The 24,969-nt window shown below is 42.3% G+C and overlaps 1 protein-coding gene across 1 annotated transcript in view; it reads left to right on the top strand.

The window, feature by feature from the left end:
* Positions 1-4,000: 4,000 nt before the first annotated feature.
* si:dkey-27h10.2 (uncharacterized) overlaps positions 4,001-24,969 on the top strand; it is a 313,284-nt gene continuing 292,315 nt past the window's right edge. Inside the window, exons 1-2 of the mRNA XM_068041603.1 lie at positions 4,001-4,174; positions 16,733-17,233. Of these exons, the coding sequence (XP_067897704.1) occupies positions 4,132-4,174; positions 16,733-17,233 (544 nt within the window). The 5' untranslated portion in view covers positions 4,001-4,131. The remainder of the gene's footprint in view (positions 4,175-16,732; positions 17,234-24,969) is intronic.

Below are 24,969 nucleotides of genomic sequence, written 5' to 3' on the forward strand. Positions count from 1 at the left end.
TACCTCCAGCAGGTGAACCTAAGAGCTGCTCAAGCACCATTGCTGGAGTCCCCCAGTAGTCCCCCCAGCAAGGCCCCATTCTCCAGAGGATGCCCACCATAATCATCCAGGGTAACAGGGCAGGCAATGAGCAGACTTCCTCCACCTCAGCTGCTACTGTCAGGGTAGCAAGTAGGTGCGTGGCCAGAAGAGAAAAATTAAAGATTTATGAGCATGAAGGTGGCACAGGTGGTCAAAGTAAAATTGTTACATGAAAATATTTATCAATACGTTCATTTGTCTTAAACTTGTCGAGTAAAGAAGCAAAATGTAATGGCACGGCTTATGGCTGGCACGCTTTGAGTCTGACAAAGGAGTGACGGAGATGACCATTCTTTTAACTTCGAGGTTTGAGCCTTCCATCTTCACTGATAGCTGCTTGTAGTTTGCAGTTTTGTAATAATCAGTTGTTACGACATGCCTTCATATGTAGGCTCAGCAGGCTCTCTCTTCTATGCCTTGTAAAGGAATTTGTCTGAGTTCAGTCACAACTCAGAGACATTAGAAGGTGCATGTGCACTCAAAGTGATATTATGGTGTAGCTGCTTCCAATTGAGTGCTCATGGCTGGATGGTCGGCATATGTTCAAGTGTGCCACAGGTTTTTTCTGATTCAGTATTCAACAGCCAGCGCGTTCAGTACAGCTCTACTCCATGTGCAATTATAAATGGCAGAGACGCCTGCTTTTAAATTGGAGTAATGGTTAGGCTGACAGGGCTAGGTCAACATCCCAGGAAGGCAATGCAGTTCTTGCGTTGGAACTGTAATCATGCAGGTGCCTTACTCTTGGTTGAAATGTCCAAATATGATGTTGTCCCTGATGTCCCGTGCAGATCTCTCAATGGCCCTGGAATCCATTAAAGGCTCATTCACAATAATGGGCTCCTCCTCAGGATGATCCAAGTCATCCTCCTCTGAGGACGAGTGTTGCTCCTCCCGTTCCTCCTCCTCCTGCAAAATATGTCTGCATTGCACTGCCAGGTTGTGCAGTGCACAGCAGACTACAACTATTCCTGAGACCTTCTGTACTGCAGAACCCCTCCAGACCGGTCAAGGCAGTGGAAGTGCTTTTTCAGAAAGCCAGTGGTGTGTTTGATGATGGCTCCGGTACAGACATGAGCAGCATTGTATCACTCTTCAGCTGCACTTTGGGGATGTCTCACGGGTATCATTAACCATGTCCTAAGGAGGTAACCCTTGTCACCCAGGGTCCAGCATCAACTTGGGCTGGTGCTTCAAAACTGCCTGTTAGTGGTGAGTTTCACAAAATGTATGTGTTTTGAGAGCTCCCCGGGAAAGGAGCACAGACTTGCATGATTTTTTGCCTGCAATCACAAACCAGTTGAACATTCAAAGAGTGGCAGCCTTTGCGATTCACAAATGCAGCTGACTGGTCCCAGGGAGCTCTAATGACCACATGAATGTGGTCGATCACCCCTTGCACTCTAGAAAAACGTGTGATGGCTCCGAAGGCCATAAACCTTGCTGCCTGGCTGTTCTTGTCGACTGGGAAATAGATAAAATGATTGGCATGACGGAATAGGGCCATATGTCACCTGTTGAGCCCTGGAAAGCACCGCCAGTGAAAAAAATTGAGTGCAGCAGTCACCTTGAAGGCAACTGGCATGGGGTTCACACCAAAACCACATGGTTGCAGGTCCTGCTGAATGATCCCACAAATTTCAATGACCATCTCACATGACATTCTCAAACGTCTCTGGCATTGCCTCTCCGACGTCTGAAGGTAGTTTGTCCTATTCCTGAGGATGCACTTTTTCTATGATGCCTTCCCTGGATGGCATCATTCTGAGCAGACTCCCCCTCTTGTGCTGCCTGCTGCTGGCATTGCTGCATTAGCTGAGCAGCAAGAGTCCTCCTCAGTCACATCCTCTGCTCTTGTTCCCAAGGTAGCAAGAATATTGGGTGTATGAGACCCATGTCATTGCAGCTTTGTAACTGTTTGAATGAGACAAGCGTTAGGCTTAAAACTTGTTTGCTCACGATGCTCAACCATTATACTCATGAGCAGATAAGTTGTATGCACCTACCATTGTGCGCATATGCAACTCAACCAACCCAGATCTGGCCCCCTCCTACTTCAATATACATTCCTTGCATGCCCATGTAATTTATCATCTCATTTTGAAAAATTTTGCGCATCAAATTCGAGGCAAGTTCGTCACCTTCCAACCTCCGCCTGCTCCCATCACCCTTGACCCACCAAACATTACTTTGAACCTGCTCTCCATTAACAAGGACTGCATCATTATTGACGTATAGATGCCATCACTCCACCCAGTGCCTATACCCTAGATCCTCCAGTTATCCACCTTAATGTAGTCGCCCAATTCTGTGCCCTGCCCTATGATTCCTTCCAATACTCAACCCTGACTCTGGACTCCCCCCTACTGAATCCAGCTGCCCCCTGTGACTGCAACTATTCCCTCTGCCAGACAGCACCCTGAGTTTGCCCCACAGAAGCCTGACATTGACAGTATTCACCCCTCCCTTTAGGCCCATCATTAATCTCACATACATTATCTGCCCCAAACACAGCCCCCCTCCAACACCACCACCAGCACCACCGACTCCACACCCTGAACGCTAGACCAATTCCCCCACTTTGCACCTCCAGGCACCCGATACCTCACCCCCTGCCCTCCTGGCTTCTGTCTCCACACCTTCAGGCACCGATACTCCAACCTCTGCCCTCATTGGCTTTCCTCCTCCGCACCTCCAGGCACCCGATACCCCAGTCTCTCCAATCCCCCCCACCAAACGAATCACCCTTGCTGGTCCTGAGCCTGGCGCCAAGCATCCATTGCAATGTTGCCCTTCCTTGCACCGAGGAGTTCAGGAAAGAAAACTACTTACCTCAGAAACAACAGCACAAAGCCGACTGGTGCACATCACCTTTAAACAAACGTGAACAGGGAGATTCCTGTGCGCAGCTGACGTAATCTGGCAGGTAGGACCTCATTTCCAATAATTATTAGGTAATGAGCATTCATGGTGGGCAAATGTATGAAAAATTGGAACCCATCACATGGTGGCATGAGGCCTGACCCGTCACAAACACGTTGTTGACTTAATCTCTAAAATGGAACCCACCATTATGAAATCAAAATATCACTACCTGCCTAATTAATTCACCCCACCCACCACGAAGGCCTCATAAATTCCACCCACCCCCATATGTGTACTCGTCTGAAAAACAGAATTCAAGAGACTGGTGGTAAGTGGCTAATAATACCAGGTCTGATTCCTTAATTGGATGCTCCCAGAGAAGCTGTATACACAAGGAATATTAACCAAGAAATTGTGGGCCAAGCCTGCATTCCTGTCTGTTAGATTATGGATAAGAAATCTGTTTCTATGGGCCCATAATTTCCCGCCCAACAATTCCTTCGAGTCTTGTTACTTGCCAGATATGGGAATCAGCCCAATTGCCCTTTATTTTTTATTCCCCTGGCAAGGACATGTCCACAAGAATTGAAAACGTCACTCAAAGAGAATTTAAGGCTGGCTGGTGTAGGAAATGAGCAATGGGGAATACTTAACTGTGGTTGGTTACAATGCGAGATTGAGCCACAACAGAGGAGTTTAACTTGTATTAAACTAGAAATAGAAGTGCTTAATTCTGACGTGCAGTGCAAAGAAATGGAAAGGTTCATGCATGACCCAAGTTATGCCTTGATGAGAGCAAAAATAATTTTTAGAATACCCCATGTGCAATGAAATTCATTTAATACCACTTAATAGCATTGGAACCAGGTGCAAAGTATACTTCAGTTTGGTAGGATATTAAGTTAAATGTCTGTGCCCTTATAGCATTTGACATCCTGTTGTGGTTTTCGGTATACAATAGCTCAAAGCTAACATCATCAATTTTGTTGCTGCTTCTACATAATCTATAGCAGCGCACTGGTTGGCTGTTTTGAAAAAAAAAGGAAATGATGTGAGCAGGATTAAAGGAGGTTGGAATAAAAGACCTTATCTATTTTAAAAAATTGCAAGTGTTCTTGAAGGCCACGTTTTTGTTTTGTTACTTAAACTTCTGTCTACAAAAATATTCTACTGGAGAAAATAACTATGGCATATTTGGCAATATTTTACAAACTGCTCATCGTGAATGGTAAGCTGAAATCTCTGTCTTGTAAATTCATCTAAATATAACATTGTTTTTCCTTAATGTGCAGTAAAGAATATTGTGCTTGCTCCAATGGTTTAATGTGTACTTTTTGACGATTTTCTACATGTTTTGCCCCTTACTATTGCTCCCTATGCAAGCTATCACATGGCCTCCTCTAGCATGAGGGTGATTTTGGCTTTCTTTCTGACTTCTGGTAGTCTTACCCAGTTCTATTCAGGGATTGTCTGAGATTAGTTGCAATTCAAAACTGACTTTAGGTTTCCGGCATCCACTAAAATGTATTTCTTGGCTTTGTAAGTTTAACTAAAAACTGACAAACTAAGAGGGCAGCTCCAGGATGCTCTTGTCAAGAGCATTAAATTATGCAAGTTCTTTAGTGGCAACCATATCGTTACTATTTTCTTCGATCTTAGATATCTGTAATGGATTGAAGGTGATAAATGGGTGCATAACTGGACCAAGTGTGTTATCAGTGGAGTATGCATGCCCAGAGAAAATTATGCTGTGAAACAAGATTTATAACTTCTTTCTGGAATTTTATATCAGAAATCATGGCAAATTCAGCATGCAATCTACTTGTGTCACTTAAGTTAGACTCGCATTGTGATTATCATACTCTGCAACAAAGCATCTTCAAAACTATGCTGAATGGATTCAGTGACAGTCAATAGATACTTACAGTTTGTTCTCCCCAACTTAAATCATTGGTCTATAGTTTTATCTTCAGTATTCATTATTGGGCTTTAGGCCCCTCATTGGTGTCATTTCATGGGTGTTAAGTCAGCGTTGTAGATCTGCAGTTTTTTTATTCTTTCATGGGATGTGAGCATCACTAGCAAGGCTAGAATTTGTTGCCCATCTGTAATTGCCCTTGAGAAAGTGGTGGTGAGCTGCCTGATTGAACCACTGCCATTCATCTGCTGTAGATACACCCACAGTGTTGTTAGGAAGGGAGTTCCAGGTTTTTGACCCAGCCACAGTGAAGGAATGGCGATATAGGTCCAAGTCAGGATGATGTGTGACTTGGAGGGGAACCTACAGGTGGTGGTGTTCCCATGTGTCTGCTGCCCTTGTCCTTCTAGGCTGTAGAAGTCGCGGGTTTGGAAGGTGCTGTCGAAGGAGTCTTGGCGAGTTGCTGCAGTATATCTTGTATATGGTATACACTGCTGCTACAGTGCGCCAGTGATGGAGGGAGTGAATGTTTAAGGTGATGGATGGGCCATTGTGATCATTGCAGTAAGGACCAGTAATGGTTAGTTCGTGATAACTAACTATTCCTTTCTGAAGCCGTGAAAGAAGTAATTCTGAGATCCAGCTACCAGTGGAGGAAAGTATGGGCTACTTTTCAATCTGTTGATGTGAATGAGTACCATTCCCTGTTAAGAGCCCCAGATTGTGGAATCAGCCCTTAATTGACCAGACATATACAGGGTCAGCTGAAAGGTATATCTCGTCTGTCACAATAAGAAAACTTAGAAAAGGCATCAGCCTTCTGTCCAGGAATATAGTTTTTAAAACCATATGACAACTTTTCTGAACAACAGACTAACTGGGTGAAAACATTCTTGCCTTGTGGCAGTATTTATGTGCCAATCTCCTATGTATACTAAACTTGAAATTGCCTGAAAATCTGACCAAAAACTCAATGCTACATATTATTAACACACCGCCTACTAAATGTTTTCAAATTGACAATCATTTTACCATCAGAAGTCCTGCTTTTGAACACAACCTCTCTGCCCCCTCTTTAAGTCTGAGAATATTTTTTTCACAATTCCTCTTGGAAAGCTTAAAAAAGATTGCCATGTTTATACACCCTCAAAGGTGACCCAAATGTTGTGGTGCATATTTGATTTGCAGCAGCAAAATGCTATTGAAATGGAATTACATAAAAATGGAAATTATTTGATTATTTTTTTTAATGGAATTTACGTGATCAGGGTTCTGGTAACAGAGGCCCATTTGCTAAATGTTAGATGTACCCTAATTAATATCAGAATGGTATTTCACCTCATCTTATTGAACTTCCTACTTTGGAATAATAGCTTCTATTAAGTACTAAGGGCGCTGTGCTGGATAACACTGCCAACAGAGTGTATAAACAATACTGTTGCAATATGCCTGTCTGGCAACTGAGCAGTCTGATGTCTCTTTTGAACAGCACATCCTGTCTTCTTTAAAAAAAAAACTATCCACATGCTGCCAGGCATGCTGAGTATTTTCAGCTTTTCTTGTTTTTATCCCTCTGAGCATCAACATTTCAAAGTTTCATGTCTTTTAAAAAAAATGCTCTGCTTTGACATGCTTACTACCAAAGTGAATAGCCTCACACTTCCCCCCATTATACTCCATTTACCATTTTGTTGTCCACTCACTTAACCTGTCTGTCTGTTTGCAGCCTCTTTGTGTCCTCCTCACAGCTTACATTTCCACTTAGCTTTGTATCATCAGCAAACTTGCATACATTGTTCTCGGTCTCTTCGTCTAAGTCATTAATATAGTTTTTGAATAGCTGAGGCCCCAGCACTGATCCTTGTGGCACTCCACTAGTAACAGCCTGCCACCTTGAAAATTCCCCGTTTATCTCTACTCTGCACTTCCTTTCTGTTAACCAATCCTTCATTCATGCCAATATATCACCCCCAACTCCGTGAGCCCTTATCTTGCTTATTAACCTTTTGTGTGACACCTTATTGAATGCCTTTTGGAAATCAAAGTGTACAACATCTACTGGCTCCCCTTTATCTACCTGATTAGTTACATCCTCAAAAAACTAAAATAAATCTGTTAAAAACGGATTTCTCTTTTGTAAAATCATGTCTCTTTCTAATCATACTATGCTTCACTATGCTTCTCTAAGTGCATTGTTAAGACTACCTTCATAATAGATTCCATCATTTTTCTGATGACTGATGTCAAGCTATCTGGCCTGTAGTTTCCTGTTTTCTCTCTCCCTCCTTTCTGGAATAGTGGTGTTCCATTTGCTAACTTCAAATCCACTGGGACCATTCTAGAATCTGGTGAATTTTAGGAAATTAAACCAGCACATCCACTATCTCTGCAGTGACCTTTTTTAGAACCTGAGGATGTAGACCATCAGATCCTTGGAATTTGTCACTTTTAGTCCCTTAAGTTTCTTTAAAACATATCCTCTCCTTATATTAATTACTTTAAAATCCTTGTTCTATTGACGGGCTCAAACTATTTGTTCAAGGCATCTGTCATTTCCTCATTTCCCATGATAATTTCTCCTGCCTCGAAGGAACCAGTGATTACTTTAGGTACTCTCCTCCTTTTTATATACTTGTAAAAGCTCTTACAATCTGTTTTTATATTTCTGACTAGCTTACTCTCATTCCATTTTTTCCCTTGTTATCAACTTATTGATAAATAACAAGGTATAATTTCAGGAAACTGTTGCGACAGCATTCTACAAACTAATCTTCCAGACTCGATTTGCAAATTTGATTTGTCCAGTCTACATGAAGATAAAATCCACCATGATTATTACATTGCCTTTGTTACAAGCTCCAATTATTTCTTGCTTAATGCTCTGTCCAACTGTATAACTACTGTTAGGGGTCCTATAGACTACTCCCAGCACAGTTTTCTGACCTGTGTTATTCCTAACAACCACCCATATTAATTCTACTTCCTGATCTTCTGATCCAAGATCCATTCTAACTACTGTCCTTGTGCCATCCTTTACTATCAGGACCACTCCTTCTTTTCCATTCTGCTTTTCTTTTCAAAATGATGTATACCCTGGAATATTTGTTTTCTAATCTTGGTCACCTTGTAACCATGTCTCTGTAACGGTGATTACATCGAAACCATTTATCTCTATTTGTGCTGCTAATTCATCTATCTTATTATGAATGCACTGTGCATTCAGATAAAGAGGCTTTAATTTTTTTTAATGACTCTTCTTTGCATGGACTTTACTCTCTGATTCACCATTAATGTTAAAATCTCTGTCCTTTCCTGTCCTAGACTACTTGACTTTACCCAAATTGCTACACTGCCCTATTGCCTCGCCTTTTCTCTTTAGATTACTAAATTTCCCTTCACCAGACCCTTCCCTACCCTTTTAGTTTAAAACCCTACCCACAGCCCTAGTTATATAATTCACCAGGACACTGATCCTAGCCCAGTTTAAGTGGATTCCATCCCAATGGAACAGCTCCCTCTTTCTTGAGTTCTAGTGCCAGTGTCCCATGAATCGAAACCCCTTCTTCCAACTCCACTCTTTGAGTCACGTGTTTAATTCTCTAATCTCCTTGACCCTATGCCAATTGGCAGGTGGCTCAGGTAACAATCCAGAGATTATTACCTTTGAGATTCTGTGTTTTAATTTGGACCCTAATTCCTCAAACTTTCTCAATAGAACATCATTCCTAGTTCTATGTGTTACACCAATGTGTTTGTTGAATGATCATTTTCTTTAATCCACTGGCTGGAGATCTGAATTTGTGCTTTTTTAAAACACATTTTAAAAAGACAAACTGCCCGCAAAGTCATCCTTTCAGCTTAAGATAATCACCTAATTTGCAACACTGTATCCTAGACTGCAATGCTTGTGAGGAGAGACACGAAATGAATGCATTTCCCAGCAAGAACCAAGACCCAGGAAGTTTAAAGGAACTACCTGCTCTCTCAGCAGACAGAGAAATACTGCTAACTGCTATGTTTGAATGACTGACATGCAACAAGCCCCTCCCTATCTGTGTTTTTTAAGCTGGTGTTTTCTCTGCAGCAGAGGCGAAGCAACTGGACTCTGACATGAGCAGACCCTCTCTCTCTCTCTCTCGCTCTCTCTCTCTCTCTCTCTCTCTCTATCCATTGCAGCTTATAAGGTTTCAAATCCTGCTTGTTGAGTGACCAGCTTTGCATAGTCTGGCTACAATCAGAAACCATGTTGGAGGAAATCATCCACATCGCTGTTTCCACGAGACCCACTCAACTAGTCATCTACCTCTTCAAACTAAAAGCCTCAGGACCACTGAATTCAGCTAGAAGCCAGCCGAACCACCAAAGTGATTGTGCCTGTTCCTCAGAAATTTGCTCTTGCATTCGCCATTCCTCATGAAACTGCAGTGGCTGACCAGGCATCAATTCTCGACTACCTGAAAGCACAAAAGCATAAGGGGAGGGGAGGGATGAGGGACTGGGATGTGGGGAGGAAAACAGGAGTTCCACAGACACACCATCTGCAGTTTTCAACTTATGGTACCTTTGAGGTGTGATATGCCGATGCATTCACTCAACTTGACCACCCGACTGGGGTCATAAAGCTTCTTTCAGTACTGCTGCCATGTCCTGGGTGCGACACTGTGGGCATTAACTGCCTTTGCCACCTGCTCCCATTCCCTCCTGAGCATCTGCTTCTTAGGCTTCCTGCCCCCTGACGGAAACATGCCCTCCACTTTTCTGACCATTGCCTACAGGGGAGTGCCACTGAACAGGAAGCCTGTTCCCTAATGTGGGACAACATCTTCCTTGACCCCAAGTGTTCCAAAGTGATTAAGCAGTAGTCTGCATTCCATTAGTGCAGCTTCCCTTTTATAGGGACAGTGCCTTTAAAAAGGGAAGCCAGCCTGGAGCATGTGGTTTATGCAGAACACTACTGGCCCCCTGTTGTGTGCAGAGGCTGCCGGCAGCACTGCAGAAACAGGTTCAGCATGGGATTTGCTCAAGGCCATGCTACAATCAGAGAGATGAGGTGGGTGCACCAACTTTATGTGCTGCCCACTTTGTTTTGAACTGGCGCAGGCAGGTCGTGAATCATGTACCCAAGAAAAGGGGTGATCTAATTTCTAGCCCTATGCGTTCACTAAATTATGGTATTGCATCATTACTTAGTTGTTTTAATATACAACCAGTGGAATAGTGGTCTGGCAGTGCTGCCAGGTAAGTGTTAGGTGCATATTCAAGTTTCATTTGACTTTGCTTAACCCTCAAGGGTAATTTTTCCAGCAGCATTTTGTGATGGCAGAATTAAATGTGATTGGAATTTCTCATCTCCAGTGAGAGCCCAATGGCAGGAGGCCCGATTCCTACTGGGGCCCTGGGCTGCCAAGCCCCTGCCAGGAATCCTACCAGCTTCCAGTTTGCCTGTACTTCATTGGCTGGAAAATTTCTTGAAATGTTCTGAGGTCATGAAAGGCACCTGTATAAATGCAATTCTTTATTTTTTTCTTCATTATTTCCATTGTTGTCAATCATGGTTCCATGATCGAACTGACATCAGAGGAGATGGGGCCTAGGGAAGGGAAGGCAATGCCTGTATTAAAAATGTCCTTGGCCTTGGCCTTCTTGTCACCAAATGATCTGGACACATATAGGTTGGCTGAGTGGTGCAAGTGGGGCCTATCTGGGAGTCCAGGCCTGAGTCTTGATTGGAGACGCCCATAAAAATAGTAGTGTCTTTACTTCTATTAAGTCTCCTCAATAAAGAGTTCAATTTTTAAAAAATCTTCAGGGTTAGTGCCACCAACAGTGAAGATCCCACCTGCCAAGAATGACTTCCCAAGCAGTCCTGGGAGGGAAAGGAAAGCAGGAGACACAGGGGGCCCTCCACCAGCCAAAAAGGAAGGTGCTGTAAGTAGGAGTGAGACCTGGAGACTTGTGTGTTTCTATTGTAATAAAGCAGGGCATTTAAAAGGTGTCTGCTGGAAACTAAAAGGAAAACCTTTAGGGTTAATCAGGGCACACCTGCTCAGTGAAGGAGAAGGGACCCTGATGGAAAGCACAGCGGAACAAGCTATGGATTTAACTGCAGTAAGAGTGAGACCAGGAAGCTTATGGCTGCAAGTGCAGGAAAATTTAATAGGAGTCCTGAAGTTTTTCAGAGTTTTGTGTCTGAAGGGAGAGTAATCCCATACCCCTGGAGTGGAGCAAGCAAGCCCATAGTAATTCTCAGGGACACAGGGGCCACTAGATCCTTTTACTGGGAAAAAGCCTGATCTTTCCCCGAGAGAGTGCAGTGAACACCAGAATGGTGGTGAATGGTATCGAAGGGCAGTGTATGCGTGTACTTTTACACCAGATGCACTTGAACTACAACCTAGTTTCGGGACCGGTGACCGTAGGGATTGTCCCTGGTTTGCCTGTGGACGGGGTTGACTTGCTCCTAGGTAATGATCTGGCGGGGATGAAGGTGGTAGTTTCCCCAGTAGTGAAAGAGAGGCCACAGGAGATCAGAGAGACAGGGCAGTGGCATGAGACGGTCCCCTGCAGTTTCCCTGAATGTGTAATGAATCAGGCCATGATCAAACCAGCTCCCCAGAGGAGATTGCATTGGAACTGCAGGCAGATGACCTTGAGGTCTGTCTGTCCGAGACTTTCTTTGGAAAATTAGAAGACCCAGAATTAAATGGATCTTCCCTAGCTGAAGCTCAGTGAGCTGACCCAGTATTGAGAGAGTTAGCAGAGGCTGCCCAATCTGAAAGTGAAGCAGAGGGAGTCCCTGACTCCTACTATTTAAAGAATGAGGTACTGATGAGGAAATGGAGTTCTCCTCACAGACCTGAGAGCAAGGAGTGGACAGTGGTTCACCAGTTAGTGGTGACACAGAGGTACTGGAGAGAAATATTAAGAATGGCACATGAGATTACAATGGCTGTACATGTCGGTTTATGCAAAATCAAAGTCTGCATAAGACAGCAGTTTGACTGGCCAAAACTCCACAAAGATGTGGTAGAGTGCCAGGTTGAGGGGAAACCCCAACCTACAGTGAAATCTGCACCCCTAAGTCCTAAGTCCTGTATCAGTGTTTGGAGGACCCTCCAGCAGAGGGCTGGTGAACTGTAAGGGACCCCTGCTGAGAACAAAAGGGGACAGGCAGATACCAGGCTGGCAAAAGGTTAGAAAATAAAGGGGAAAAGGGGCCAAGAGGGCAGGTTAAATTAAGTCCGGGAAGAATCCCAAATGGAAACCCCTACTGTCCTGTCAGCCAACCTGAAATATTTGAAAGGTTAGACCCCACATCCTCCTGTGTAAATGCAGACATTAGAAGCACCGCACCAGAGTAGCTAACAGCTTTTACAAGAACCTGCAGAGACAAAGAAAGTCCTCAAGAGGTCAAAGAAACTTTGAGGGTGATGCCTCACCTAGTCAAAATGCTGCATGGGAGTGCATTTGAATCTGGGCAAATATCTGCAAGCAGGAGTGTCCGAGAGGACAAAAGGAAAATTAGCAAATAATTCTCCCCCACAGTCAGGAGGAAAGGGAACCAGCCTTCCCCTAAGGTGAAAAGCCCTTGCATGACTCATCAAAGCACTGAAAGAGAGTTCAGAGTGGAACCAACCACTACCGCCACCCCGAGCAGAGCTCCAACCTAGGACTAATTAAATCTAACCCTCGCCCTGCAGACCTCAACAAGAACAAAGACACCCTAGACAGTCATGGAAATATACAAACTGAAAAACTTCCCCAAAAACCACATGTTTATTGGGATGCCAAAAAGGGCAGTTTAAAGCAGCACTGCTACCAAGAAAAAACAGGCTGTAAAAACTGTTAGGATTCCTGAATGAATGAGTGAGATGCATGTGTGTTTTCTTGTACTTATCTTCTCTCTAGTCCCTTTTAATGAAATGCTCTTTAAAAAATGCATTTCATTCCATTGGGTGTGGAGGTGCCATGAGGGCCCCCACCTGCCAAGAATGAGGCATATTAATTTTGTCTTATGAACATTCATTTTAAACTGTTGCTGGAGTGAAGAAATGACTTGTTTAAAAAGAGATCACCAGAAACTTTACTGGAGGACATTTGCATACTTAGAGACAGTGCTTGGAGAGACAAAAGAATTGCTCACTGTGTTGGGGTAAGGGACAGCACTACACGTCCCCGTCCCCCCACTCCCACCGAGAGCTTAGGAATCCACAAACGCAGGAGTGGTTAAGCCAGCTGGTCACATGACTAACCGGCTGGTCCAGGCTTTTTGAACTAGACACAGGACAGTTTGAATTCAGACTGCAGATTGTAACGGAACCTGAAACAAGACAGCCTGTTTCCTGGCTGGCTCTCTCTCACTTTCTCACAAGTCTCTGGACCCACTGAAGTCGCTTAAACATGAAGAGAGAAAAGACTCCGACATCGAGTCAAGTTAAAGTGTGCACTGGGTCCCAACGAACAGCAAGTCTTAGCAGCAACCAAAGACTCCACATTGAACTTAAAGGAACGTAAATAACTACCAGATATTGCCCCAAACTTTTCCCCTTTATTCCTTCTACTTTTTCTGTCTCTATCTGCGTGTGTGTTTACCACATATGCATGCTAGCATGGTCACGTCGAGTACTCGTAGTCGTTAACCGAATTAGAGTTTAAGATTAATAAACTTCCACCGTTCTTGTTTAAATCTAAGAAAACCTCTCTGATTTAATTTCTTTGCCTTACATTTGGGAAGCAGTGAACAAGGATTCACTGATTGGCGGGGGGTGGGGGGGTGGGTGGAGGAGGGGAGCTAAAAACACGGTGTTTTTAAAATTAAACCCTGTTATGGTTAGACCAGGCAAAGGCTGCGAGGGAATCCGCGACCCCTATCTCACCTGGTTGCAACAGTAGATATAGAACTGCATTTCTACACTCTCAGCAATGCTAGTTATTGAAACTTCCATGCTTATGGTCCTTATAAGAATATATGCAAAAGCTCAACCCAGAACTTGAGTGTTTAATTGAGGCTGATACTTCAATGCAGTACTGAAGGAGTGCTGCTATTTTGGAGGTGCTATCTTTCAGATAAGATGTAGAAGATCACATAGCACTATTCAGAGTACGGAAGTGTGTTTTCTCAGTGTCTTAAGCAACATTCCTACCTCAACCAATACAATCAAAAACATATTATTGATCTTCAATTCATTAACTGTTTGTGGGACCTTGCTCTATGCAAGTTAGATCCTGTGTTTAACTACAGAACAAAGACACCACTTCCTAGTAATCTATTGATGGCAAAGTGTTTTCGGGTGCCCTGAGAACATGATAAGATGCTACCTAAAATATTAAGATTGTGCCTTCCTTCCTACTGCTTAGACAATTCTTTTAATTAAGCTTCTATTTGGAATTAATACTTGCTGAGCAATCAATCATTAACTTATTTTTAATATGTTGTCAGTTGCTGCTGATTAAAAAGATTCCATGAAAACTAGGTGCATATCTGTTAAAGGCTATGGTTGTACATTTGAGTTCCCATAGTGGCTGAAATTTTAATAGACTATTGGTAATTAGTTTTATCAATAATCAGCTCAACTGCCTGGCTCACCTGATGGTTCGGTGGGTAAGTGCATTACGTAACATGGTAGTGAACTATACAGACAATGAATGCTCAAGGTTTGATGCCTGAGTTGGCTGAAGACAGCTGTAATTGACCCCAATGCCTCTGGACTAGTGGGGGAAAAAGAATTAGCCAATGCTCCTGCCCCTTTTGACTCTCCAATGACTCCATCTGGAAAGTGTGCATGTAGATATTGTGGGGAAAACAGGATTGAGCTCAGCCATGGGACTGGCCCATGCAGAAATAACTCAATGATCCTCAGTGTTAAACATGAAAGTTAGCTTCTTGGGCTAATACTGGAGAGCTGGTGAAACCACAAAATTGCATCACAACATAACGGCTGCAGGAAAAGTGGAAAGGGGAGAAAAAGACTGTCTTGACCTGTGAAAGATAGTATATTACGTCGAATGGACCATTATATAGAACAATAAGAACAACTTGCACTTATAGTGCCTTAAAAACAGTAAAACATCCCAAGGTGTTTCAGAGGAGTGTTATCAAACACAATTTAACACTGAGCACATCAGGAGATATGAGGACAGATTGAAGAGGTGGATTTTAAGAAGCATCTTATGGGAGGAGACAGGAATAGAAATGCAGAAAGGTTTAGGGAGAGAATTCAAGAGGTGAGAGCACTCCAAATGTACAGCGATTAAAATCGGGGATGCATATGAAGCCAGAATTGGAGAAGTGCAGATATCTCGGAGGGTTGTAGGGCTGGAGGAGATTACAGAGATAGGGAGGTGTTACAGCCATGTGGTGAGGGATGTGGATGGTTCCCACTGTTTAGCTCCCACCTGACTGCAGCAAGTGTTTTTTTTTATTAGGGTTTAACTGCTTTGTATTTTATTTGTCAAATAAACAGACAGCAACAGGTTTTCTTGTAGTTTTAAAACAGAACATTAATTATTTATTGAGCAATATGCCTTATCCCAAAATTGTTGCAATTGCATCCACCCACATATTCACTCACTCGCGCGCGCGCACACACACACAAAGAGACAGATAAAGAGGAAAAGGGGTAAGTGGTTTTCAGGTGAGATAGGGTTTTGGGGTTCACTGTAAACCTGTTGAATTCTCTCAGAAGTCAAGTTTTCGTTGCCAGCCTGAGGTGTTTGCAGATTTCTCTTTTGGTTGAAAGTTCAGTTTGAAGACAGAGGATCACTTCCAATTTCACTGTTGCATAAGTTAAAAATGTAGAAGTTACAACAAAGTAATGACTTGCTGGATTTTCCCCCAGCCCTTAGCTGGACCAGCTGTTTACTGATCCTTCTTTCTGGGAGTCTCTCTCTCTCTCTCTCTCATGAGGGCTGCATTTTTAAGGTAAAAGTTTGTTACATCTTGCCTCTGCTGGGAGACAGGGATCTTCTTTCCTGCAGTGACCAACACTGGCCCAGGATATGGCTACATCACACCTTCTTCGTTTCAGAAGAACACATTCAATTCAGGAACATTTCAGGATGGGTTTAGGATGGGTGAAGTTGACACCTCTTAGCTATGAAGGTATTCTTCTGTTCGTACCAGCCAGAAGACAGTTTGAATATCCAAAGCTACGTATTGTAACCTTTGGGGGCCATTTTGGAACACATTGTTCACTTTTTTAAAAGAAACGTCCATTTTTATAACTCTTCAGGGTGAGTTCTTGTAGTTTCAATCGCTACATTTCTCATAAGTGTGACACAGGGGATGAGGCCATAGAGGGGCTTGAAAATCAGGGTGAGAATTTGAAAATCAATGACAGTAAAGGTGTCAAAGTACACACCTAAATGCACACCGTCATGTTATCTAACTACCTCTGCTGTTGAGAGGACATCGAGGTGGAAAAGGGAATGTTTAGAAAAAGAATAAAATAAATCAGAGTTGACATTAAGTGCAACTCACTTGTTCCTCCCATAGTGGTCATTCAGTGGTGGACAGTGAATGTTGACAAGCTGTTCTACTGCTGGGTATCACAAGTCCATTCAGTCCTCATCCAGTTTCTGTGTACATGCACATTCCGGCAGGAGTCACTTGATAACAGTCAGGGCATCCTTTTGATAATGTTATCCCTATCCAAGGTCAATTATAGTTGTCCACTTCATGTCCTAGTCAAAATCAGCTTTTCTAGAATGGACTGAGAAGTAAAGCTGGTCTGTATGGCTTAGTAACATGCCACATGTATGCACTAGGTAATTAGGGCAGTTCAGTGCAGAAAATGGTTCAACATGGTATTGTAGTTCTGAAGGGTTATTTCAATAGATGGAAAACTAATTATTGTTCTTTTATTAAAGGTATCCTGGCAGTTGTAACTGACAATGAAACTGCAATCACAATTCAAACAAGTAGTGTAGAACCTTTGAATCCTGCTTCAACACCTGATCATGAAACCAATTTCAGCACCATTTCATCAAGTGGAGAGACTTTGAATACAACATTCGATCCTGAAATTGCTTCCAGTGCCAATTCATCTGATAACCATACTGTTGTAACCACTAGACTATATAGTACTACAGGTGGCTGGCCTGGTGATATTCATATCACAAACCAGGAAGAGAAAGTTAACAACAGTGCCATCCCAGATGACAGCTCCAGTGCCAGCACCATTGGCCTATCTATCTCTACGAAAGTACCAACAAGTCAGAGGTCAGACAAACAAGCGTCTACAGCCATCACCACCACTTTACTGAATTATACTGCTGCTTCAGGTTCTAAAGTGAGCAGAACTCAGGAACAGTACACTTTTTCAACTCTTCACACTTCAGTATCTATCCAAAAAGCAGGAATCGCTTTGGGTAAGACATTTCCACATTGTTCTTCATTAAACATCTAGTAAAATCACAGAGCAGCTAAAAGAAAAAGAAAACACTGGAAACAGAAATTAAATAAGAACCAATGTGTGTCTGAAAGAAATTTTATCTTGAGATTCCAGAAAAATTGTTAAATCTGACTTTGATATAGATTATTATGATCAGTCAATAGGGGAAAACGAACAGGAGCTGTGTGCATGTCACTTCCCCATTGTACAATATTTGTTGAGTGGTGCATATATTTTTGTTGGTGTACACAGGACCCATGCAATTTTGATGGGTAAATACATGTCGCAGATATTGCGCAAGCCCTGCCTATGACAGCATTGTAGGACATTGCCAGACCAGCATGTCTTAAAAGGATTGCTGGAGGATGTTGAAACACTGTGTGATTTTTGGAGCATTTTTATGGCTAGGATAAGCATGACAGCTTCTCCTGTGCTGCCAAAGAAGTGTTCCAACCTGTTTACTCACCTCCCACTTCAAGCCCCTGCAATTAGCCTAGCCTTCCCCTTTAGTTCAGAGTTATTCCTTGGCTCCACCAATGAGTCACCGGGTTTCCTTCTCCCCAGTTGGAGAGGGTGCAGGAAATGCACAGCCAGCTTACCTGCAAAACTGAATTGAGGCCTGGCCATCAAAATGGTTTGGCGTCTTGCTAGTGACATCAGGCAGGTATCCCAATTTCTCTGCCTACCACCCAACCAATGTATGCCTCACATCAAAATCACTTCCTAATTCTTCAACCCAAAATTCTGAGAAGCACAAACATATGTTAATTCAAGGCACAGGAGCATCGGCACATGCTGTCACTGTCACTTGTTGGGGATGTGTTTCCGTGGAGATCCCCCTGTTTGTCTTCCCTAACTTTAATGGAAAAGCAGCAGAAACTCAAAGAAATTGCATTAACGCTGTCCCATGGGGCTTCCGTTGAAGTTACGATGATGATCAGGAGAAGTCCCTGCGGACATTTAATCCTGAGTGCTCAAGGGTACCCCATTGGAGGGCCATAAACTGGGATCATCCTTCAACCATTGCAATCTGTAGTTGCTACCAGTTTCAAGACCTTCTGTCCACATATTGCATAACATGTCAGCCTTGCTGCAAATCCCTTATGTACTGACAATCAAATCAAAGTTCACCCTGATAGGCTGCAGCAGATGCCACGATCCAATTTGACATTTTTCTCAAAGGTAACAAACTGACATGTGAATTATTATGACAATTAAAAAGAAAACAACATTCATGTCCCAGTTATACTGTAGGTTTGGTGTTAGTGCAGCACTTAGTACAACACTGACATCAAACATGCAGTATAGTCCTGCTTACTACAAAGGAATCAGATGCTGTCACTGACTGGGAGGTCACTTCCTGACACCATGCATTGATTGCAATATGACTTCAGTCATTTCAGTATGATTTTAAACTTTCATTTTACAAGGCTTAAAAACCAGAGCTGGATTACTGCTAATTCCTGATGAAAGAGAAGAGCTGGCTTTTCTGTCAACTCTTCAGTCATTAGAGGTTTCATTGGCAGCACAGGCTGGAAACCAGCACTCTCCATAGGGACTGACCACACATCCATGGAACTCTGCTTTCTCTCACTCAACACCAGTGCAACCTTGGTACCCCAATCAAATCACTATGAAAAATGCAGTTGCACTATAGTACTTAGTGAAATCAGAGCTTAATAAACAAGCATAAACTTGAATTTTATTTTCACTTACCATTTTAGCAATCAATCCAATTTTTTATTCTTTTAAGGCACTGGTCACAATTTGCAACCAAGTTACTTCAATCCAAAAAATTATATGGGGGAAAGCATGCTGTGTGATAAAATTATTAGATTAATACTCGTGTTATAGTAACAGACAAAAAATTTTCATATGAATGAATCAATGCATTAATTTAAAATGTGATTTCTAATCACATCTTATTCTGTGTTGAGTAATTAATGTTTAAGGACTAAAGCACAGAGGAACAAAGTAACATATAAAGGAAAAGGCAAACCAGAAATGTTCACTGTGAAGTGTAAGCTCAATTGTACTGAATTAAATTATGATCATGGACCTAAATCTATGCATAAGGAGAAAAATGTGCTTTAAATGAAAAGAATTGTCCCAGGCTGTGTACTGAATATTTTAGTTGATATTTGTTTTGATTTAGTATCCAGTACCTTAGTAACACATCATTAGTAGGATGACATCCAGATTGGCAGAACTTTCTCATACACATCCTAATTGACTCCAGTTCCAGCCTGTATAGAACTGTACTATATTACCTGCAGCATGATATACACATGCTTAGATCCTGATCTCACACTGATTTGCTTAGAATGTTTCCCTGTATGATCTCATCTCCTTTTTGGGAATAGGTCTCCTTCTCTCTGAAACTCTGAGCATTGCGTTCTTCTTGTTGTGAGCTCATTAACCACAGAGCTTAATCTGGTTCAGCAGAGATACCCGTGTATCATACTACAGTCCATATCTTTAATTCCAGTCCTCTAAACTAGCACCCTCCCTCTAATACCTGCCTCATCCTAAGACTTTCTTATGTTTCCTTTGTGAAATTGAGCACAAGCTAGGCTCTCTCTTGCCACTGTTGGCCGAAATATTCCAGATGCTGGTAAAATTAAACATAAAACAAACAAAATAGAAAAGTTATGATTAATGTCTACCAAATTGTGTTTTGATTAATACATTTTTCCATAGACTTGGCCTACATAATGAACATACTATGCAAGCAATCATCACACTTTTCAGCTGAATTATATCATTTATGAATGTGAGCATTCTGGCATGTTTAAAAATTACCAAAATTAAAATTATATAATGTTAAAATAAAGGATTTGTAAATTCTCCTTGGCTGCTGGAGATGACTGAAAACCTTTCTTTTCTTCTTTAATGTTCTGATACTTAGAATTAAATCAAAGTATAATCCTCCTTATCTGATGGCATTCATTCCAGTTGTGTATGCTGGTCAAATGAACACTTAAAAGGGTCATTTACTTAATGTATCGTCTATTAAACTGGCCTTAATCCTGATGCCTAATCCTGACAGTCAGAACTTGATGTTACCCACTGAACCTTGAGCTGAACCGAGCATTCCCAAATTCTGATTTCCAGCACACAGGAAAACTTGAAAAAATTGTTTCCAATTCCTTGCCCGCATCCAACTGCCCCCCACCATTTCCTCTCCTGATGATTTCTGCTAGGGTACTTTTTCACAGGTACAGATCTTTGCACAAGTGACCATTCTTCGCAGATCAGATTTGGCAACAGGTAAATAGAGCAGTGGCAGCATCACAGTTGAACTTAATTGTGCCCCTAGCTGACATTCACAGGTTGGCCCTTCAACTGGAGTCACAAATTTGCGATTAAGAGTGAGAATCGCAGTTGACTTTATCCCTCCCTAACCACAGGGCATTGAAGGTGTTTAGGGCAACCCTACATCTGCCATAGTCCGTTGACGCAGAATAATTCAGAGGTTGAACCTGAGACATTCTTTTCTGTAGGGTTTAGTACTACAATTCTTGGTGCCATTGCCCACAGACTTGATGGGCCATATTTCATTCCATAGTTTTGTAAGTCACTTTCCCAGCAGGTGAAAAGGAGATTATCAGTTTTTCTGTTATTAAGGGGGTTCTCCCTCATACGTCAAAGCATCCAGTTACAGTGGAATGCTTCATTTCAATAAGTGCTGATTTTAAAGGCATTTTCAAGTTGGCAGGCAGTGAATAATTGAGTGCTGCAAGGTTCAGTGCTGGGGCTTCAGCCATTTACAATCCATATCAATTACTTAGATGAAGAGACATAGAGTCATGTATCTAAGTTTGCTGATGATACAAAGCGAGGTAGAAAGGTAAGCTGTTGGGAGGACACAGAGAAGCTGCAAAGAGATATAGACAGGTTAAGTGAGTGGGCAGCGAGATGGCAGATGGAGTATAATGTAGGGAAGCGTGAAGTTATTCACTTTGGTCATAAAAATAGAAAAGAAGAATATTTATTAAAAGTTGTGAAATTTGTAAGTGTTGCTGTTCAAAGAGACATGGGCGTGCTTGTACAAGGAATGCAAAACGTTAGCATGCAGGTACAGCAAGCAATTAGGAAGGCAAATGGCATGTTGGCCTTTATTATGAGGAGATTGGAGTACAGGAATAAACAAATCTTGCTACAGTTAGACAGGGTTTTGTTGAGACCAAATCTGGAATACTGTGTGCTGTTCTGCTGTCCATATTTAAGAAAGGAAATACTTGCATTAGAGGTGGTACAGTGAAGGTTCACTAAATTGGTCCCTGGGATGAAGGGGGTTGTCCTATGATGAGAGGCTGAGTAAATTGGGCCAAAATTCTCTGGAATTTAGAAGAATGAAAGACGATCTCATTGAAACATTCAAGATTCTGAAGGGACTGAGTAGGGTAGACACTAAGAGATTGTTTTCGCAGGTCAGTGAATCTAAAACACAGGGGCACAGTCTCAGGATAAGAGGCCATTCATTTAGGACTGAGATGAGGAGAAATTATTTCAGTCAAAGGGCTGCGAATCTTTGGAATTCTCTACCTCAGAGGGTTGTGGATGCTCCATCGTCGAATATAGTTAAGGCTGGGAACAACAGATTTTTGGTCTGGCAGGGAATCAAGGGATATAGCGAACGGGCTGGAAAGTGGAGTTGAAGTCTAAGATCAACCATAATCGTATTGAATGGCGGAGCAGGCTCAATGAGCCATATGGTCTACTCCTGCTCCTTTTCTTGTGTTCCTGTGAGTTACTTGTGATGCACGCTACAGTCTTAAATGCAACAAAAATTGTGGTGGCTTTCTTTGTCTGGGCTACTTGAGGGGTTTTCGTCTGAGCTTCAATGAATGGAAACTTCTCAGATTTGTTGAAAGGGCAGACAAGAAGAAAGCTCTGGATAAGAAGGCTGGCAATGTTTTATGGAGTCAGCAGGAACATACTATAGAAAGGCAACAAACCTATCATTCTCAGGTGAGGCAATAATCACCAGAAGCTTCAAGAGGACAGCATTTTCAGGTGGAACATCATGGCCATGCATAGGAAGACCACATGGAGTAGACACTGGAGCAGAGAACATAAGCACATATGAAATAGGAATAGACCATAAGAGCAGTTGAGCCTGATCTGCTACTCAGTACAATCATGGCTGATCCTCAGCCTCAAGTCCACTTTCCTACCCACTCCCCATATCCCTTGATTCCCTAAGAGACCAAAATCTTAGCCTTAAATATACTCAACGATGGAACATCCACAACCCACTGAGATAGACAATTCCAAAAATTCACAACCCTCTGAATAAAGAGATGTCTCTTCATCTCAGTCCTAAATGATCAACCCTCATCCTGCAGCGGTGCCCCATGATCTAGATTCCTCTGCCAAGGGAAACAACCTCTCAGTGTCTATCCCATCAAGCCACTTCAGAATACTGTATGTTTCAACGAGATCACCTCTCATTCTTCTAAACTCCAGAGCATATAGGTCCAATTTACTCAGCCTCTTATCATAAGACAACCCTCTCATACAGGAATAAATCTAGTGAACCTTTGCCATACTACCTCCAAGGCAAGTATATCCTTGCTTCAATATGGAGACCAAAACTGTGCACAGTGCTCCAGGTGCAGTCTCAGTAAAACCCTGTGCGATTGTAGCAAGACTTCCTTGTTCTTGTACTCCAGTTCCCTTGCAATAAAGGCTAACATGCCATTTACCTTACAAATTGCTTGCTAAATGCATGCTAACTTTTTTGTGTTCCCTATACGTGTGCACCCAGGTCTCTCTGAACATCAACATTGAGATGTTACAAGCTTTTTAAAAAATATTCTATTTTTCTATTCTTATTACCAAAGTGAATAACCTCACACTTCCCCTCACTCATAGGCTTAGTTTCAGCCTTCAGAGTGGCAGTAGCAAGTACGGTCTTCCGAGAACAACCCTTTGAGAGAACATAACAGGACTAGCATTATGAAAAGCAGCTCCTGGAAGTAGTGGAGGGAGAGGCAGCATCTCAGATCATCTTTCTGTGATATAGCATCAGGACTATCCTAAAGAAGAGACAGAGAGGAAGAAGGGCCTGTCATAACCAGCCAGGCCTTCTGAGATGCGACAGCAGAGTAGATTTCTGAGCGTCAGGATGAGAGTCTTCAAAGAGACAACATCACCAGCGGAGTGATATCAGTGGTGGAATGTGACTTATTGCTTTTATGTAGATTTTTCTCTGCTTGAGGCACTACCTGACCATCTTGATCAAAAATGAAACTGCTTTCCAAAAGAAAGCTACTAATTGTGGGTTAACTTGGAAAAGCTCATAAGGAGAATATAGAAACAATTGTGGTGAATGTGCTGTGGAAGCAGATGATGTCTTTTTATCTTAGAGAGGACTGCAATGGGTAGATCTGAAACTAGTACTCATGTCATTTGGATTTTTTTTTTAATTAACTAAGATGGTAGCTGATCTGGCCCAAGTCAGTTGGCCATGAATGAATTGGTTTTAACATTACATCATTGCTGCTGCTTTTGCTTGGCAGTAGTCCCTTGGCTCTTGCTCATTTTTCAGATGTTGTGTGAGTTATCTAAAGTATGTTGGTGTGTAAAAATAAATCTGAAATTCGATTGCATTGATTCTCAGTAATGAACTTTTGTTTGACACTGATGATGGTCATGACAATGGTAGTGCTCTCTTGTTGCAATAATAATCACACAGGGTTATGTTATTTTCAGTTGTGAACTTGATTATCATAAATTATGCCATGATTGCCTGCACGGCTCACTCTCTAGTGAAAATAATGATCACAGTCAGACACTAATATATTTATTCAGGACTGTTGACATAGATCTGCCACAGATTAACCACAGTCTGATCTGACTCATAGTGAAAATAAAAGATGTATTTGGATTTATATGTGCTAACCAGGATGATACTGCAGTCTAGTAGATGTCTGCCGAAAATAAGATGTGCAGTAATGAAAATAAGAGAAAGAAGAAAGAGCTCATCTTTCTAAAAAAAAGCTAATTAAAATTAGAAAAATGAGAAGAGATGGATGGCACCAACTGCCTAGATTTCTTCAGTTCCCAAAATACAGGAAAGTCTCCTTGTATTTTTTTTATTCGTTCATGGGATGTGGGCGTCGCTGGTCAGGGCAGCATTTATTGCCCATCCCTAATTGCACTTGAGAAGGTGGTGGTGAGCTGCCTTCTTGAACTGCTGCAGTCCATGTGGGGTAGGTATATCCACAGTGCTGTTAGGAAGGGAGTGCCAGGATTTTAGAAACATAGAAAATAGGAGCAGGAGTAGGCCATTCAGCCCTTCGGGCCTGCTCTGCCATTCCAAAAAGATCATGGCTGATCATCGAATACAGTACCCTGTTCCCGCTTTCTTCCCATATCCCTTGATCCCTTTGGCATTAAGAAATATAAGTATCTCCTTCTTGAATATATTTAATGACTTGGCCTCCACTGCCTTCTGTGGTAGAGAGTTCCACAGGTTCACCACCTTCTGAGTGACGAAATTTTTCCTCATCTCGGCTCTAAATGGCATACCCCGTATCCTGAGACCCCTGGTTTGGGACTCTCCAGCCATCGGGAACATTCACCCTGCATCTAGCCTGTCTAGTCCTGTTAGAACTTTATAGGTTTCTATGAGATCCCCTCTCATTCTTCTAAACTCTAGTGAATATAGGCCTAGTTGATCCAATCTCTCCTCAGACATCAAAC

This window comes from Heterodontus francisci, chromosome 1 (assembly GCF_036365525.1).
Source record: "Heterodontus francisci isolate sHetFra1 chromosome 1, sHetFra1.hap1, whole genome shotgun sequence".
Classification (NCBI taxonomy): Eukaryota; Metazoa; Chordata; class Chondrichthyes; order Heterodontiformes; family Heterodontidae; genus Heterodontus; species Heterodontus francisci.